General features: G+C 43.7%; 1 protein-coding gene across 2 annotated transcripts in view; it reads right to left on the bottom strand.

The window, feature by feature from the left end:
- The window catches only part of KCNMB2 (potassium calcium-activated channel subfamily M regulatory beta subunit 2), a 288,389-nt gene that overhangs the window by 16,448 nt on the left and 255,269 nt on the right, over window positions 1-16,672 (bottom strand). For both annotated transcript variants that reach the window (XM_084769843.1, XM_084769842.1), the window contains exons 3-4: window positions 6,515-6,685; window positions 3,623-3,818 (exon numbers count right to left, since the gene is read on the bottom strand). In XM_084769843.1, the coding sequence (XP_084625969.1) occupies window positions 3,623-3,818; window positions 6,515-6,685 (367 nt within the window). The remainder of the gene's footprint in view (window positions 1-3,622; window positions 3,819-6,514; window positions 6,686-16,672) is intronic.

The raw sequence follows: 16,672 nt of genomic DNA, 5'->3' as shown, positions 1-16,672 counted from the left end.
AGAGATGGCTCAGCGGTTAAGAGCACTGACTGCTCTTCTCAAGGTCAGGAGTTCAATTCCCAGCAACCACATAGTGGCTCATAACCATCTATAATGTGATCTGACGCCCTCCTCTGGCCTGCAAGTGTGCACGCAGGCAGAGCACTGTATCCGTAATAATAAATAAATACATCTTTAAAAAAAGCTTAATAAACAGAACAACAAAAGCATTAAACAAAAAGGAAAGGCAAGGCATGGTCACAGTAAAACTGAAAATGTTTTCCATACAAAGATACAATACAGACAGAGAGGGAAGACGCGTAGGCACAGAACTTGCTGTTTGGTCAGATTCTGACTATGTTGCCCAGGCTGGTCTTGAACTCCTGGCTTCAAATGATTCTCTCACCTCAGCTTTTGGAGTAGCTGGGACTATAGGCACATGTCACCTTGTTTATATGTTTAAAGAAGTCCTAAAAGGGACATTAAAACTAAACAGCCCAGTGTTAGGAGTAAGGGGCTGAGGAGAAGAGGATATTTAAGTGACAGATACCCAAGAAGCCATCAAAGCCAAAAGGAGACATCACACTTCAGCTGTAAAATCTCGATGAGGGTGTGTGGCATGCTAAGGTCCTCCCAGCAGGCCTGTGGGAGCTTTGTAGCTACAGACACAGTGGAGAAGCTGTGCCATTATCCACTAAACCTTAAGGTACACATGTGTTATGTTATGACCCAGATATTTGGCCTTCGATTTGCACCTGACAGAAGTATGTGGGTTTGTGGCTCGGACACGGAGAGTTATATATAAGAGCACCTATGGCAGAGCTATTTATGGTGGCCCTGAGCTACAGAAAACTCAATGTCTATCACCAGTAGAGTGAAAAACTAAGCTGACATTCCAAATGCAACCAAGTGGAACCGAGCTTTGTGAAGGAAGCGAGACAGAGAGGAAAAACACTCTGCGTGATTCTGTATGCACAGGGGCTTAGCAGTAAGCAAAGGAAAAGTGTTTACTGATATGTGCGTAACACTGAGGTGATAAAAAACCGTAAAGGAAAACACAGAGGCAGTTGCCATAACAGCTAGGGTGGTGGTTATCCAGGGGGGAGCAGAGCCTGTGGTTTTTGGAAGGGGCAGGAGGAGATTTTTGGGGAAGAGAAAAGAAAAAGTGCCATTTTGTTATTCTTGTGGTGGTTACTGGGGAGTTCTTGATAGTAAACACTTGAGTTATACTTTCTGCATTGCACACATGTGTCTATATGGGGTCATGACTCACACTTAAAAACAAGGTAATGGACCAAGGAAACCAAGTGGGGCCCATGACCACACTTTGTGCTGACAAGCCTGGAATCCTAAATAGATACCTGCGATTTATAACGGGTACTGCAGTCCCCGTTTGTCACCTAAACAACGCAGCCACAGCCAAAGTGATAAGATGTCAAGATGAGGAAGTAGAAAGAGTCCTTCCTGTCTGGTTCCCCTCAGCTTTTGCGGCTTTCCAGTTCCTTGGAGATCTGAGAGTTTTATGGGCATCCACAAGTACAAGTCAACTTTGATTTAAGAATCTGACTTATGAGGAGATTGTGGAAAACAGGCAGCTGGGAGGGAGCTATGCTTTCTAGGTTTGCAGCGCTGCCTCAGCACTGCTGTTGCTTCTGTCTACCACACAGGAAAGACCATCAGAAGGCGAGTTTTCAAATAACTTTCCTTGGAACATTCATTAAGGAGAGTCCTCAGAGGTATTTTCATGAATTCATTCATGTTATTGTAGCCAAAACGCAAGATGGGTTTTCTTCCTTTGTGGCCACACCCTTTGCTGCTCATGTGCCAGTGCAGAACCTCCAGGCTACTCCACCTCTCAACGGCATGGGCTAGCATCGAAAAGGTGGCCATTGCAATGGGAAGTTTTATGAGGAAGATTAGGGTTCACGGGGCTTGCTTCCTGGAAATAAACACCAATGGTGCTGCTGGAGGCTGGAGTCAGCTAGTCTTGTCTTATTCAAGAATATTATGGACCTCTAAACTCAGACCAAATATACATACATCTTGAAATTGATAATGGCAGATTGGTTCAGCTAAAAGATTATTGGTCATCTCAGTTCTTTATAGACCTTATAAATATAAATGTTTTTGAGATAGGGCCTTTCTATATGGTTTTGGTTTGCCTGGTGTCTTAGGGTTTCTATTTCTGTAATGAAACACCATGACCAAAAGCCAGTTGGGGAGGAAAGGGTGTGTTTAGCTTACAATTCCACATTGTAGTCTATCATGGAAGGAAGTCAGGACAGTAACTCAAACAGGACAGGATCCTGGAGGCAGGAGCTGATGCAGAGGCCGTGGAGGGGTGCTGCTTACCTGCTCGTTCTCCACGGCTTGCTCAGCCTGGTTACTTATAGAACCCAGGACCACCGGACCAGGGAAGGCACCAACCACAATGGCCTTGGCCTGCCCCATCATTCACTAAGAACCTGCCCCATTGGTTGCCTACAGCCTGACCTTACGGAGGCATTTTCTTAATTGAGGCTCCCTTGTCACAGATGACATCAGCTGTGTCAAGTTGGTGTAAAAGGCAGTGAGTGCACCAGGCACTTGCTTAGTAGTTCAGGGAGGCCTCTAACTTGTGACAGTCCTCTTGTGTTAGCTTCTTGAGTGTGGGGACCCTAGGTTTGGAACCACCAAACCCGTCATCAAAATAAAATTTAGGTATGCTTCAGTATAACGCATATTTATTGAGCACCTGCCATGAGGACTTGGATACATTAGCGTGGCGGTTTGAATGGGAGACTTCCCCTGTAGGCTCAGGCATTTGAATACTTGGTCCCCAGTTGATGAGACTGTCGCGAAGATTATGAGGAGGTGGAGCCTCGCTGGAGGAAGTGCGTTATTAGGAGCAGGCTTTGGGAGCCTATAGCCTCCTCTCATTTCCCATTCACTTTCTTGTCGAGGTTGTGGTTAAAGATATGATCTCCCAGCTCCTGTTCCTGCCGCTGTGCTTTCCTGCCATGATGGACTGGGAAAGCAAAATAAACCCTGTCTTTCTTAAGTTGTCCTTGGTCCTTGGTATTTTGTCATAGCATCAGAAAAATGATTAATATGAACTATTAATACAAACAATAATAAATTAGGCCTATATGAGATTAACATATAAAGAAAGAACATACACACACGTACACACACACAGAGTTGACCATAGGTTCAATTTCTTTGTACAACATACTCCACTCTAACCCTGATATTGTAAGTGGCTACTATTTTATTTTTGGGTAAAAGTAGAATCAGGGAAGTCAAGCTCTGTGCCCCAGGTTACAGAACTAAGTGTGGAAAAAGCAAAGTTCAGTTTTATCCTCATGACAGATATTTTGGGCATGCGCATCTTATTAAATTCTGTACTTGCTTTGAAAGACTTAGGTTCTTTACGTATAAAAATACGCCCAAACAGAAAACACAGCTAAATCTGCTGTACCATGGAACGAGGGAACCGCTTGTACAGGAAACGACAGACCCAGAGAGTGAGCTCTGTGAATGGGGCGAGCAGTGCCTACTTCCGGTGTGTTTCCTTTGAAATACTCTCAAAGAGGGATGTCGGAGGCAGAGGGGAGATGGATGGATGCTGCAGGTGCCCAGGGGCAACAAGTCAAGCGCCTACCTTTTGATTGATCTTCATGGTCTCTTCAGTGTGATAGAGGAGGAGCCTCTCCCCGGAAGTTGTCAGGTTCACGTACACCTGCAGGCAAGGGTACTGAGAGAGCTTCCAGCAGTCGGGGCCACAGCTGAAGGAGCAGTTAAATGTCTCTGTGATTGACACATTCAGCAGGGCGCACTGAGCTTCCTCCGTCCACACGCTGCAGAGAAGGGGCAAGAGTGAGCACGGAGCACGGAGCAGCTGGGAAGGAGCCTGTGGTTGTGAAACTGCAGGGGTCTCCCCCAAATCCATGATCCATAGGTCTGTGTAAAGTTTTTTTTTTTGACACTGAGCACACCAGCTTTACGCATGCTGACAGCTCGGTGCCTGAGAGCTTTCTCAGTGACACGCACTGTATACAATATTTTAAGAGATTTTTCTCCTCATTCAATTCACTGGTACGCATAGACGCGTGCTTTAATTTTAGTTTTTATTTCTTGAGACAAGGTGGGCTAGAATGGCCTCAGACTTGCTCCGTAGCCTGGACTGGCATCAAAGATAATTCTGTTGTCTCAGCCTTCCAAGGGAGGGGATGGCTAGTGCGCATCACCCGCCTTGTACAACCTCCACTCTCCCTGTATTTCTGCAGTGCACAGCTTCTTGCTCAGTCCTTCCACCTCACACTTCACCTCAGCCTGGTTTGTAGGTAGAAAAGTCTTTATGAAGGGAGGGGGTGGGGAAAGGTATCAGAAAGGCAAAATGACTCAGGCTTGGACTTGGCGAGATTAGAGGGAGAGCTATGAGGTCATTCTAACACAGGGACTAAGGGAAGGGCAGCCTTTTGAAGATGTCAAGAGCAATGGCTAATTATATCCTTTCTTCCTAACTGGTGATTTACATAAATTAGTTCCTTTCATCTTCCCAACAACCCTATACGTTGGTTATTAATCCCCCTTTGAAAGGTGAGTGTATTGAGGGTCACAGAAATCAGGGGACACAGTCAAGAACACACAGTTGCATAGTGATAGAAACAGGCTTTATGCAACCCTGTAGTTCCCTAGGCTTGGGTTTCCATCTGCCAGGCTGTGCCTTCCTAGGAAAACCAGTCTGTGCAGACAAAGAGGTCAGTCAGGTTACCCCCGAGGCTATGTCAATCAGAGAGATTCCAGCTAACCATTGGTCAAATTTTATTTTATAGTAACTTTTGTTTTGTGATCAAGTTGAGCATTCACAATTAGGCAGTAACACAGTAGCAATCAATGCTTTGCCTCTGGGTATAAACTGTACTGCAGTGAGCAGAAAACACGTGTTCAGGAGGAATAACAACCCTACCCTGTTGCTGGACACCCGTGGAGAGCTCCTGCACTCTTGCTTGTGCCAGATGCAGGCTACTAGACTCAGTCTCCTCTGCTGTAGTGAACTGAATTTTCTGCAACATGGATGATCAGAATTTTCTTTTACAACCAGGCAGTTGGGGGTAAGGGTGGCGGTGGGTGGTGACGGTGGGGGAGTGTGTCTTAGATAGTTCTAAGCAGGTGCGAGAATCTGAAAGAGGTTTTGGACTCAGCAAACACTGAGGGCCTGAGGCACCAGCGCTTTCATTGCGGGAGAGACTGGCCAGGATGTGAAAGAGGAGAAAATTGCTACATTTCAGCTAGACCGAGCTTCTGAAATGAAAGCATTAATTTAGCTGGAGAAACAAGTGCCACAAAGTGGTTTGATTTTCTCTTGGATTGAAACCTCCCACTTTCATAGGAAAGGGTCTTATTTCTACAAGCCCAGCCATGGGCAGACCTATCGAGTTTCAGGATTCTTGCCTGGATGGCAGGGAGGGTGGGACCCTGGGACCCTACCAGGATATTATCAGGTAGCTTATGCTGGATGATAGGCTTTTAGCATCACATCTAGTGCCTCTCTCCCTATCCAGTGAACCCAAGGTAAACAGTGAAAGAAAAGGATTCAAAATCTGTTACTTTAAGAGATTGCCAGCAGCCTTTCTCAGGCTTCACAGCACACCAGAACCACTTCAGAACATGGAGTACTGACTGGGTCTGGCTTAAAACCAGTAGATTCTGACTTCTGTGGCTTGGACATACGCAAGTTTCCAGGAAGCTGTGTGAGGGAGAAGTGGGTGGGTGAAAAAGCAGTGACAGAGAATAGCAAGAACTAAGTCTCTCAGATTAGTTGGGGTGTGGCTTTGACACGTGTGAGATCGTATGTGTCTGTGTACACTTGTGTATAGGTGCATTTGCATGCATGTGTGCATGCTCAGGTTTGTATACGTGTGTGCAGATACACTTTAATGTGCACTTGTTCATGTGTGTATGGACCGGTACGTGCACATGTTCATGTGAGTATGTTTTGGTGTGTCTTTGTTGCAGCCAGAGGATGCATTTCAGGTGTCATTTCTCAGATGTCATCTACATTGCTTTTGTGAGACAGGGTCTCTCAGTGGCCTGAGGCTCAGCAGTTAGGCTAGACTCGCTGGCCAGGGGCCTCCAGAGACCGACTGTCTCCGCGTCTCCAGTGCTGGCATTACAAGTGCATGCCACCATGTCTGGGATTTTTATGTTGGTTCTAGGTTTGGAACTTAGGGTCTCATGATTGTGCAGCAACGTTGCTATGGAGAGCCATTTCCTAAGACCCTGTGTCACTTCGTTTGGGCATTGGTGTCTCTACGTTGGTGATTATATCTGCACTCAGCTTATGGAGTAGTTGTGAGAAAGAAACAAGAAGTGTCTGAAACGTGTCCAGCTCATGGTAGACAGTTTCACGTAGTCTAGGCTTATTATTATAATCAGATAACGTAGAAAACACTGTGTGCCAGGTGCCTTTGCAAGTTCTGAGCAGAGGTGAGTGAGTAATGGGGGAGCCGAGGAGGAGACGGCAGTGGGTCCCTTGGTCCTGTGGCATTACCTTTGCATGTAGGAGCGCAGCAGTGTGATTCCCAGCAGGAAGTACATCATGATGGAACACACCATCATGGCTAGTCCCAGCAGGATGGCACGGTCCTCTCCAGCTTTCAGTGCTGTCACAGTTTTCCTCTTGTCCAGGAGGTCATGGTCCCTGATTTTCTGGTAGATATTTCTGAAGTTGAGAATAACACAGTCTTACATGAGACTCATGGTTACCCTGTTTGTCCTGGAGGGTGGCTACATGCCTGCCCCTGCCACCCAATGGTGAAAGACCAATAGGGATGCTCCAAACACACCTGAGTGAAGTTGAATCTCAGTACAACCCCTGACTCCCAACACACACACACACACACACACACACACACACACACACACACACACAGCACAGACATACACATATGCACCATCCCTAAGCAGAAATGATAGTTAATTCTGTATTTGGGGGCGATCATGTCTAACTGTACAATAATTTTCCTCTGTACAATGCCGGAAGCCTGGAATGACACTGTTTTAGTTTTCAGCCTTGCGCCTTTGGACTAGAAAGCCACCCTGATTTTGCCTTCCATACACTGGAAACCACCTGACCTTTCAATTTCATGATTCATTTTTGAGATTTCTTTGGAAATTGTAGGATTTACATCAAAGCTCTTTAAACTTGACCCTCCGTGACCTTGAAGAACAAACTGGTGCCCATCAGCAGTGAAAGGCAGTGGGCGGGCGGGCAGGCCGGCGGACTTCTGAAGCAGGGAAAACAGGCCAAGACTGAGTGGCTTCAAAAACCCACTGGGAGATAATAACCTGTTGTTACTGGGCTAATATCATTCATCAACATGTATTTAACTCTGACTGCTGATGTTGAGGTCTGCATTCTGCAGACGGAAGCCATTGAGGATGATCTGTGACGTTCTAGACTATTGGGCTGATACACTACATCGACTATGCCAATCGGCCATAAAATAGGCTGGGTGTTATCAGCTGCCACCGGGATAGGAAACACATAAAATGCTTCAACGGAGTCATTTCAAACATTTTGGAAAAACCAATGTTCTTTGTATGCTCTAGAATGGGTAAGAAAAGGAGGAAATGGTTTCCACACAGCTTGTAGGTGTCTAGAAAATCCGGATATTACACGGCAAAGTGAAAATCTTGAGTGGGAGGAAGATAGCTATGAAGTCCACCAATAAATGGCTATTGAACTAATGGATAAATGGAGGAATGTTAATATGATTTGGAAGAATAAGATCCAGGTTAGGAGGTTGGGTCCACACATGTGAGTGCTGGAACCTCTTGTGCTGTGGACATCGTCCCTGCTAAAGAAGAAAGGCATAAAAATTGGTGCCAACTAAGGGTGATGAGTTCCTAGGTGGATCAACTCATAGTATCTTGGCAATTTCTCCAGCTTGAGGGACCAGGATGGGAAGTCAGTGTAAGTTAGGAAAGGCTGCCTGAAGAGAAATGTCATGAACAGAACCTTCAAGGTCGATTGCAGTTAAGTCAATGGGACAGAAGTTACTGATAGTCAAATTGAAGGAATCACAGAAGCAAAGGTTTTGGGGCTTGGTGTTACACAGTAGCTAGGAAGGCCTGTGCTAGTGGTGCTGGGAGGGCATACACTATGGAAACAGGGCAGGCAGACGAGGAATGTAGTGTCACAAAGATTTTGAAAGTCATTCTAGAGAGTAGCTTTCCTCTGGTAATTAAAGGGAAGCTGTCAGCAGTGATGTGACCAGAATTGAGTTTCAGAGTGATCATCGTGCCTGCAGTGTGGAGATTAGAAACAGGAACAGCCTTAAATCAGAAAGGGAGGGAGGGACAGAGAGGGAGGGAGTGAGGGAGTAAAGGGGGAGGAGGAGAGGACATTTGGAGATGGTTCCAGTAATGTCGGCATAGGATGATGAGGGCTGCGTCCTGGCTGAAGACAGGCTAGAGAGAGAGAGAGAGAGGAGGCATCATATGGCGAGCCATCCAGGAGATGAAGTCTCGGGATGCAGCGATTGATCAAACCTAGAGAGAGGGTTGGGAGGCAGCGAGAGAAGCAGGCAGCTGAGCTCGGTGCTGCAGTGCTGCTGTGCATGGTGGGGAAGTGTGAGGAGTGGGAAGGCCCAATTCTCTTCTGTCCGGATATTTTTGGAGAATGGAAGTTACTGAATCTACAGGACAACAGAAGTCTTTGTAGGGCTTGGTGAGATGGCTCAGGAGCTGAGTGTGCTGGTCCCTCTGCCTGACAACCTGAGTGTTTCCCTGGGACCCACATGGTAGGAGAGAAGTGACTTCTGAAAGCTATCCCCTGACCTCCACACTGAGGGCATGTGTGCAATAAATAAACAAATAATATATATGTATATACACTAGATATACACATATATATACATAATTTAAAAAGGCTTTGGAGGGCTGAAAAGATGGCTCAGTGGCTAAAAGCTGCTCTTACAAAGGACCCTGGTCCAGCTCTCAACACTCACATGACAGCTCACAGCCATCTCTAACTCAAAGTCTAGAGAATCTGATGTCCTCTTCTGGCCATGGCAGACAACAGGCATGCACACAATGCACAGATATACATGCAGTCAATTTGACCATACATGTAAAGTAAAAAAAAAAAAATAACCTAATCTAAAATATGAGGCATTGTAAACAGAAGATTTTCAGTTTTCCAGTAAGCCTTTCTTTAGCCCCAAGCAATAGTCAGTACACTTAAAAGAAATCTCAAGCTCAATGTCTACAACATTTTCTGAAATCTCATGTCTAGACTCAGCTTGTAACTCACAAGCAATTAGCTGTGAAATATGCATATTATGAGCGGATACACAGAGTAAAAGTGGCAAGCAAGATGCTCTTGGCCTGTGCCTATTTTTATCCAGATTCCTTTGGTATTTGTCACATGGGGAGAAAAGTACTCAGGATCAGGCATGGCAGAGCCGTTTATGGATATGTTTGTGAATTTGTCAATATTTTGTTTTTGAGTTTACTTGTTCATTTGTGTGCATGTACACATGCGTGCATACCAGAGGACAACCTTGCTGTTGCTCCTTTGGTGCAATCCACCCTGTGGCTAGAGACGAGGGCTCTCGTTGGCCTGGAATTTAACAAGTAGATGAGGTTAGCCAGCCAATGAGCCCCATTTGATTGTGGAGTGGCTTAGCAACTGGGCTCTGTATCCAGGCTGTATCTGTTGACATTTCTAAGTCTTCATAAGATGGTTCACAGCTAATTCCGGAGATGCATAATGCAGAAGTCACTGTTGGTGTTCCTGGCAGCAGTGAGATGTCACTACACACCTGGTAATGATGCTCACTGGACAGTCCAGAAGGAAATGGAGTCCCTGGGGGCCCCAAGGGTTCTGCGAATAGAACCTACCCATGACACCAACCTACAGACTGCACAGAGAGTTGGTTTAAGCAGAGGTATTTTAAATATAGTAAGTGGATATGAGTGTATTTTTCTCCCCTATGTGTTAATGGCACATTTTAATATGTTTCATCACGAAGTATGTTGTAATAGAGATGTTCTTCTCAGCAGCAGATTAAGATTGGTTTGATTTTTCATAAAAGGCTGAAGTTCTGAGTCCCTTTATACATATATTCTCATAAACACACTCATGTGTATATATATATATATATATATATATATATATATATATATATATATATATATATAAATATAGTGTCCCAAGAGCTATAGTAACAATTTCACATTTCCTGTGGGACTTGCTTGGTTTATACTGATCTGTTTTCAAATCCTTTCTGGGGAGCTGTCTTAGGCAGGGTTACTATTGGTGTGCTAAAACACCACAAGCAAAGGCAAGCTGGAGAGGAGAGGATTTATTTGCCTTAAACATTGACATCATAGTCTCTTGTTGAAGCAAGTTAGGACAAGAACTCAAGCAGGGCTGCATCCTAGAGGCAAGAGCTGTAGCAGAGGCCTTAGAGAGCGCTTCATACTACACTGGCTTGCTCCACAAGGCTTGCTCAGCCTGCTTTGTTATAGAACCCAGGACCACCTGCCCAGGGATGGCACCACCCACAATGGGCTGGGCCCTCCCCCATTGATCACTAGTTAAGAAGATGCCCTACAGCTGGATCTTATGGAGGCATTTTCTCAACTGAGGCCCCCTCCTTTTAGATAACTCTAGCTTGTGTCTAGCTTAGTGCTGTTTTCCTGACATTTTGACTTTGCTAGAATTTTCTTTCCCAGTTTCACATCACAACCGTTATCACCACCACAGATTCATTGACCTTATCAGTTAGCCAAAAATTGCTTCTTTCCTGTATTCAAAGAGCCTAGAGTAATTGATTTAGGGTGGGAATTTTTCAAATACTTTTTATTTTAAAGTGTGTGTGTGTGTGTGTGTGTGTGTGTGTGTGTGTGTGTGTGTGTGTGTGTGTGTGCATGAGTTCAGGTGTAGGAAGAGGCCAAAGGCACAGGAAACTCTGGGAACTTGAGTTACGTGAGTTGTGAGCTACATGATACAGATGCTGGGGACCGAACTCGGGTCCTCTGTAACAGCAGCAAGTGCTCCCACTGAGCAATCTCTACAGTCCTTGAGAGGGATGCTCAATAGCTCTTAGAAGATTTAGCGATTTTATTTCCATGGTTTTTATTTTGTCCTCATGGACGCATTAAATAAATGCTTAGCATGTCTCTGTCCTGTTCCTGTTTCTGTAAGAGGAAGGCTCTGGCTGAGAACAACAGGACCCTCTGTAGGGGAGCCATTTGTGGAGGAGGAGGAGGAAGAGCTGACAAAATGTTGATCTAGAACGTTGGGCCTTGGGAGCAGAGCAGGGGACGGAAAGAGCAGGAAACAGGGAGGGGACCTTGGGTAGTATGAGGAACACAGACAGAGAAAGATAGCAGAAACCAGGAGGAACAGTGGCTACAGATACTGAGATACAGGAGACGGGAATGAAGTCCCTAATTAAAGGTGCCTGTGACCATTGCTTGGCCCAGGTAATGTGGACTTCAAAAGAACACTGTAGGATTACAATGACCGTGTTACATTTTTGATTCACAGTGAAATGTAATAAATTCACACACACACACACACACACACACACACACAAAAGGTTGACCAGCAAATAGGTTCTTTGTCAAAGACTTTGGCTTCAGACAAACAGGTCAGTGGTGTACTAGATCTCCTGACGTGGACATTCAGAGAACCAGTGGCAGATACACAGCCTAGGGCTGTCACTTAGAAGGCAAAGGTGGCTTGGAAGCCTGTCATTGATGCGAGTGGGAATGGCAACCTAGCCTTGGAGGGCAGATGACTGAGACGTGGAAGAGTCTCTGGGAGATGGGAAAGAAGGTGGCTGAGTGCAGCTGGGGTCCCGGGTAGGAAAGGAAGGCTCTTGGTTGGTGAGCTATACGCATGCCAGAAGAAAACGATCTGCCTGTGAAGTTCAAGAGAACATTAAAAGGAATGAGACAAGTGTGACAATTAGACTTGAGCTTTAGAAACATCATGAATGTTAATGATGCTGGTTTGTTAAATAGCCTTGCAGAAGTATGACCATTATGATGACCATAGTATTCTGCTTTAGTGCAATAATGAAAGAAGTGATAACAACAACAAATAACTAAAGGAATGTGTGTGTGTGTGTGTGTGTGTGTGTGTGTGTGTGTGTGTGTGTGTACACATAGCACAAAGAACTCATGGGCCATAGAATGAAGTCAAATAAGAAAGAATATTGAAAAGAAAGGAATGGAAAGCAAAGTATCCAGGGAGCATGGCTAAGACAACAGGTAAGAATATACATTTTCAGTGCTTGTATTAGAGAATAAGAAAGTCCTAAAACTAGTTCACTTAGCATCTAAAGAAATGATGAGATAAGTGGAACATTAAAAATAAAAAGAATAAGGAAAGAAATTATCCTAAGCACTAATAAATGAAATAGCAGGTACCTGTGTTACAGTAGCAATAAATCCAAGAGCTAATGTGTTTCCAAGGAAATGGATACATCGTTGACAAGACTGATAAAGAAACATATAAGCCCCAAATAAATATGAGGAATTAAAAACCATAATTGTGGGCACAACATGCTTTAGAAAGGGGACACTTAAAACATATTGCAGTAAGACGCTTAGAAATTTGGAGGTATTATCTTACTGAAATATACAGCAAAGCTCTACAAACATGTAACTTACTGAAACCAACTTATAAACCAATAGACTTAAACAATTCTAATTTAGTAAAATGTGAAATAACTAAAAGTTCTAAATAATTAAAAGCATTTTGGTCACGGAAACATAAAGCTCTTACACCTTACAGCTGAGCCCAAGCTATATTGTACAGATAATTCCAGAGTACAGGAAAAGAACGCCAGCCAGCCTGGTTATGAGGTTGGCAAGTTCTGAGACCAAAACCAGTCACAGCCACATGTGATGGAAAACTGCAGGCTAACCTCATTCTACAAATATAAAACCTAAAAGAATTTAGTTCACCAAAACTAACCACATTGAAAAAAACAAAGTCTACCATGATAAAGTTACTAGTTTTGTATCTTAGAAATATAATCTTGGTTATTATTAGATTTTTATTACTATATGAAAAACATTATAATAATTATATAATATGTAATTATAAAATATAATAATTATAAAGTGATCATGTGATAATGTAATCTAGAAATATATTAGCATCTATTAATGGTAAAAAGCTATTATAAAATTAGAAATGAAAACATCCTCAATGTAATAAAAGGACTAGAAAAAAACTACCTGTAATATAATTTATGCAATTATTTAATGATGAAATATTGAAAAACCTTGCTTTACAAATCATACTGTAAGTGTCCACTGTCACCAGCTTTATTTTAATTTGCTGGAATACAAGCAACTGTAATTGGGCAAGAATAACAAAGGAATGTTATATTTACCAATAAAGAAGAAATGAAAACTTATTATTTACCAGTGATATAGTTATGAAAAAAATACCAAAGAATTATCCGTTAAAGCATCTTAAAATCGAGCAGAGAGCTGGTGAGAAGGCCAAGCAGGCAGATGTGCTTGCCACCAATGCTGGAGACCTGAATTCAAGCTCGAACGCACGTGGTGGAAGGAGAACACTGTCCCCCACAAGCTGTCCTCTGGCTTCCACGGCTACACTACAGCACACACGCATCCACACGCATTCACACCACAGCCACACACCTCCACACAAAGAAAGAAGGAAAGTTCGCAGGGATGTCAAGCCAAAACTGGTAAGCAATGCAGTAGTCTTTCCATATATCAGCAAAAATGTAAAACGGGTCTAAACATTAGAGAAGTGCGGTGGTTTTGCTGATGGAGAGCTTGGAACTTGGAGCGCAGGTGACAGAAACGGAACTATTCCTCCTTGTTGAGCCAAAGATAATTTAAGTGCAGGGGCCTGGCTGCCCTTGTTTGTTTGCTTACAACCTGGAAGAGGATTATTAAAGTGAGGGATATTCCTACTTCTTGTCCCCATCCCACTACCTTCTTTCTTGAGAGTGAGGCTCCTCCATCAGCCCAGGCAGAACTGAGCAGCCAGGCGGAGTCTTGCCCAGTTCCCTTCCCTTCCCTTTGCCCTGTTGCTTCTGCAGGGTCCATCACTCTGTTGAAATACTTTGATAACAGGGCTTGCAAGCCACTGCTTTGGTAGTTAACTCTCTCCCTGGTGATGCGAATTTCGTGTTTTCTTTAATGAACGTCCTTGTTTCTCTCTTGTTAATCTGTCTTTTGTCCCAGAACCATGTCTGGATTATGACTTCCTCAGAGGCCAAGATAGAGAATCCTTTCCAGTCAGAAAAAGATTTGACACAAAGTTGGGACTTCATCACTGATATCCTAATGGGCTTCAACTTTAAGCTGAATAGTTTTTTTTTGACAGTCTTTACTGTCATATTTTAAAGGTTCCCATGTTATTTTTAAAAAACCCATCTTCTATATTTAATTTTCTCATTTCCTTGTTTTTGTTTGTTTGTTATTTAAAGTGATTATTGGACATTCACTCAAAACCAGTCTAGGCCTGATAAACCTATAATTCTTGTGAACATAAAAACTATGTTGCTTTCTTCATCAATAAGACTTGTTGACACTTAAATTATAACTTTAATTTTGTTTTCAAAGATGATTTCAGTAACCGTGGGATTTAAAGTAATAAAAACAACTGTGGAACAGGGGTGTCAATGTGCGTGCCCTTGGCTTACACAGCTAGCAGAAGCAAACAGAAACAGCCTAAGGGTACAGAGCCAGCACCTTCTAACAGCCAGCGGGCTCAGCCGACTGTGGTCAGTTTATCTGCCTTTACGCCTGGCTGAGCAAGTGCACATGGAAGCCAAGATATAATCTAAGAAAGCAATATTTCAGATGGCTAATCTTGATAACCAACTTGGTGTATTTAGAGTTACTATGGAAACACCAACATGTTCAGGAATGTTGAGCTGAGGGAAGGAGTCTTTGCCTGACTGGGTGTGGTACTTTGCCTGTGGGTTGCCGTCTCAGGCTGAACAAAAAGGAGCAAAGAAGCTGAGCCCAGCATTCCTCTCTTCCTGCCTCCTGACTGCAGGTACAGTGTGAGCAGCTGTCTCACACTCCTGACTTCACCTTCATGATGGACTGCCTCTTCAAACTGTGAGCCAAAAACAAACGATTCCTTCCTGAAGTGCCCTTTGTCAGGTGTTTTGAACAGCAACAGGGAAGTCATGAATACACTGTCTTTGTAGTAGGGATGAGCATTGCCTTCTGGGCTATAGTCTCCTACTGAACTAAGGTAACATAAGATGTACAAAGCACTGGAAATAAAGAACTCTGTGTGTGTGTGTGTGTGTGTGTGTGTGTGTGTGTGTGTGTGTGTGTGCGCACACACACACATGCATGTGCGAACATCTGCAATAATCATGTGCATGCAACTTTTCAACTTGCTTTATTCCCAGCAATTGATATGTCAAAATACATTAAAGTACTAACTGATAAGTTATATTTAATTACTTGACAGATTTTCTATTGTGAATATTAAAGTGACTCTCCAAATGTCTACTGTAAATAGCTACTTATTATGACAACTTTGCTTCTGGAATTTTATCTGTAGGGAAATTTAGGTTTTAAGAAGAAAAGCAAGCTCCTCAAACAATTTTTCATAAACCTTCTCATTCATGCCCAGCATCATTCTCAATTCTAAGTTCTTCCTGATGTGTCAATCAAGCTGCAGAACGCTGGTAAAGGCAGGTGTGTTTAAAACTTAGCTTTACTTAAATAATAGTACAAGATTAATGAGGAAGAGATGTGGACGAAGAGAGCAAACAGGAGGCAGGCAAGCGTAGGGAATAGCATAGCAACTTGGGACTTCACCTGACCTGGGCTATGAATACCCATCTTTTAACAATGCATTTGGGAGCCTAAGACCCTCATCAGCATGTGGTCTGCACATGTGGCCATCCCTGAACAAGGCATCTATTGACCTGGTGGCAGCCCTTGGCCCCCAGGTGTATCAGGCTGCACGTACTTATTTTATACAATGGTGTAAGTTTCTTCCATTGACATTTACCAAATAGACAGTTTCTAGTCAGTGTATTTCCAACACATTCATGTACATGGGTAGAAGGGCTGACCAAACCTGAATTGGTTTGGGGTGCATGATAATATGATAAAACTGGTTCCTCAAGTGAACTTTTAGGGATGCTCCCCTGCTTTACCCTCATATACTTATGTATGTGAGTGTGCATATGTTGGGGGTTGGCCTGGTGCTGTACATTCTGATGTTAACGACTGGCCCCCAAGATCTCGTTGCTGCCCTGATGAGCACATTCTCATGTATACCTGTCCTTGTTGTGTAAACCTTGCTCCACCTATGCAAAGTTGATTGGTTAATTAAAAATGCTGAGGCTTGGGATTTGGCAGAAGAGAGAGAGAGGTGGAATTTGAGGTTCACAGGCCTGGGGTCAGAGGACCAGCAGGGAGAGGGAGAAAGGAGAGAGATGGAGTAGGAGGAAGAAAGAATAAAAGGTCACAGTGGGTTAGTGTGGAGAGAAGCACATGGCTGGATCTGTGTGGATGGAGGAAAGTAGCCCAGAGAGGGATGATTAAAGCAGATGACCTGGGATGGGGGCTGGGAAGTGATAAGGATAGTTTAGAGGGTTAATATCTTCCCAGTCCCAGGTAAAATGAGGCTAGTCTAAAATACAAGTTGCCTGTGTCTTTATTGATT

The sequence above is a fragment of the Acomys minous genome (assembly GCF_964271855.1).
Source record: "Acomys minous genome assembly, chromosome: 19".
NCBI classification, from domain to species: domain Eukaryota; kingdom Metazoa; phylum Chordata; class Mammalia; order Rodentia; family Muridae; genus Acomys; species Acomys minous.
Note: the sequence above shows the minus strand (reverse complement) of the source record. Positions and strands in the feature narration are given on the sequence as shown.